General features: G+C 49.3%; 1 protein-coding gene across 1 annotated transcript; it reads left to right on the forward strand.

The window, feature by feature from the left end:
- Positions 1 to 369: 369 nt before the first annotated feature.
- On the forward strand, positions 370 to 1724 carry LOC309554282 (uncharacterized protein; the record flags this gene model as incomplete). Its single annotated transcript, XM_082255927.1, has 2 exons — positions 370 to 701; positions 845 to 1724. 2 exons carry the CDS (start codon positions 370 to 372, stop codon positions 1722 to 1724), a joined length of 1212 nt encoding a protein of 403 aa, XP_082112053.1.
- Between the last annotated feature and the right edge of the window lie 1429 nt (positions 1725 to 3153).

A 3153-nucleotide genomic window follows, 5' to 3' on the forward strand; every position in this document is an offset into this window, starting at 1 on the left:
TCATTGAATGGTGCCAAACTTCAGTACTTAAAAATCTCCATAGGCTACACTTTAAGGCCCCATGCACACGGGGCGTTCAAAAAAACGTACGTCCAAGCTAGTTATAACGCCGGGAAAAACCGGCGTTAAAAACGCGCGTTAAACAGCGTTTCTCAAATTATGTTAATGAGCGTTAAGCCGCGTTAAGCCGCGTCAGCGCTAAATAGCGTTTTTTTAAAAAATCAGTCCTCCTCCATTTTCCACACCCAAAATAACCACAATGCAATGTGTGGAAGCCATTTTGGTAGGAGAGAGAGAGAGGAGAGAGCATTTTCAGATCGGTTGAGAGTGTTTCTTGTATTTTCGGAGTATTTTTTGCATTTCTGAGTCATGGATCCTGTTATGCAGAAGGTTGATGAGGCGATCCTGCTCATCATCTTGAGAAGGATGCGTAGAAGGAGACAGTTGGAGGAGGAGAATGAGAGGAGCATACGGCGAAGGTTCTGGGTGCATCCTGTCATGTTGCAGCGTCTGTCCGTGGGGTACTTTACCACCATGTACACCCAACTCCGCATGTATCCGGACAAGTGGTACAACTTCTCACGTATGTCCGTTCCGCTTTTCGATGACCTGCTGGAGAAGCTCAGGCCAAGGCTATCCAGGATGGACACGAACATGCGAAGCAGTGTGTCACCGGAGGAAAGGCTGCTTGTGACACTTCGGTAAGTGAAATCATTTGTGGGTGTTTTGTATAGGGTTAGTACTTGGGTTAAGAGGGTTAGGTGGTGAGGTCCTAGTTAAAACATTTTCAATGTATTTTTGAAAGATAGATGTAATATGTAATCATTTTTTATTTTTATTTTAGGTTTCTTGCTACTGGCCAAAGCTTTGTCTCCTTACACCACTATTTTCTGCTCGGTGTCTCCACGGTGGCCAAAATTGTTAAGGAGACATGTGCGGCAATATGGGAGCAGTTGAAGGAGGTGGTCATGCCGGAGCCGACTGAAGAGATGTGGGAAGCAGTTGTCGACGAATTTTGGGAGAAAACCCAGTTCCCCAACTGTATCGGTGCCCTTGATGGAAAACACATCAGGGTGAAGAAGCCCCCCCATTCCGGCTCTGCATACTTTAACTACAAGAAATATTTTTCTGTGGTACTCCTGGCATTGTCTGATGCCCATCTTCAATTCCTTGCTGTTGATGTAGGAGCATATGGCAGCCAGGGTGATGCCCGCATCTTTCGAGAATCGGCCTTTGGACGTCGGCTACACGAAGGACGACTCAACATACCAACAAGCAGGCCGCTACCGTGTACTGAGGAACCAAGCTTGCCATTGGTCATGGTGGCCGACGAAGCATTTGGACTGGCAGAAAATCTGATGAGGCCATACAGTGGCTATGGACTGAGTCACACCAAACGTATATTCAATTATCGGCTGAGCCGAGCTCGTCGTGTTGTGGAGTGTGCGTTTGGTGTGTGCTCAGCAAAATGGAGGGTTTTGCTGTCATGTATGCAACTGGATGTTGACAATGCCAGCAAGGTTGTCCTGGCCTGCTGTGTTTTGCACAATTTCCTCAGGAGAAGCGACAGGAGCAGCGTTGAACCAGAGCCACGTAACCCCATGCACCGCGTGCAGTTTATGGACTTACGAACAACAGCACGAGTCATGACCATCAGAGATAAGTTTGCGGATTTCTTTGTCTCGCCTGATGGGGAAGTGGCATGGCAGGATAATTTTGTCTAAAATCATTCATCTTGTAAACTTTGTGATATCTTCACATACAGCTTTTATTAAACATGTATGTCAGTTCTTTTGATGTCTATCATTCTTCCATTGTTCTAGTTCAATGTTGCATGTGGCAAGTGTGTGCCAGCCCAATGGCCTGTGCATACACTTGCCACATGCAGAAGAAGGAGGGGGGTTTCCTTCTGCATGTGGCAAGTGTGTGCCAGCCCTGGCCTGTGCATACACTTGCCACATGCAGAAGAAGGAGGGGGGTTTCCTTCTGCATGTGGCAAGTGTGTGCCAGCCCAATGGCCTGTGCATACACTTGCCACATGCAGAAGAAGGAGGGGGGTTTCCTTCTGCATGTGGCAAGTGTGTGCCAGCCCAATGGCTTGTGCATACACTTGCCACATGCAGAAGAAGGAGGGGGGTTTCCTTCTGCATGTGGCAAGTGTGTGCCAGCCCAATGGCCTGTGCATACACTTGCCACATGCAGAAGAAGGAGGGGGGGTTTCCTTCTGCATGTGGCAAGTGTGTGCCAGCCCAATGGCCTGTGCAGATGTACTTCTATTTCAACATACAACTTTAAAAAAAAATGAGGCAAAATATCATTTCAAAAAAAGGTTTTTATTCAAATAAACACAAAAAAAAGAAAAAAATCACAAATGCTGGTAGGTGTATCCTGACTGATCGTCCTGGCTTGACCGCGGTGACTTTGAACGTGGATAGCTGATGTCAGGATGCGAGTGGGTGGCTTGGACATGTCGTTCCTGCGCAACCTCATGGTGGTAAGGGGGTCCAGGTAAGTTTGGGGGAGGGAACTGGGTAGGTGGTTGGGAGAAATCAATGGAGGAGTGGGGTGGGAAATAGGAGGGCGTGGACAAGACAGGTGTTGGGTGGCGTTGCGGAGGGGACAAGGTAGGTAGGTGGCGTTGCGGAGGGGGGCGGTATTGAAAGTGGGGTGTTAGCGTTGCTGAGGTCACAGAGGGCATTGGGGGATCAAGAAAAGTGTTGAATGGATCGTTTGATGGTGGCGGGCCACCACTTAGTTTTGCATGCCTATATTGTGTCATGATGGCGAGCACACGATCCATACAAAGCTTTTCTTCAGGTCCCCCAATGTCCTCCAGGATGTAGTATGCAGCACGGCAGAAGGCGGCGCGTGAGTTGCCAGGATCGAGGAACACATCCCCACTGCGCCTCTCCTGCCGCACTTCCTGCAGCAACGCTAACACCCCGTCCTCGTTTTGAGGGACAATACCGCCACCCCTCTGACGCTGATTGCGGCCACGGCCACGCACAGCGCCACGGCCACGCACACATACCTCGTTGCCACGAACGGGTACCTCGCCACGGCCACGCCCCACACCACTATCGGGAATTTCTTCCACAACACATTCCTGGTCCCTGGATTCCTGTTAAGAAAGAAAAAGGTTCAGTTTGTCAC

The sequence above is a fragment of the Pelophylax lessonae genome (assembly GCF_965119305.1).
Source record: "Pelophylax lessonae genome assembly, chromosome: 4".
NCBI classification, from domain to species: Eukaryota; Metazoa; Chordata; class Amphibia; order Anura; family Ranidae; genus Pelophylax; species Pelophylax lessonae.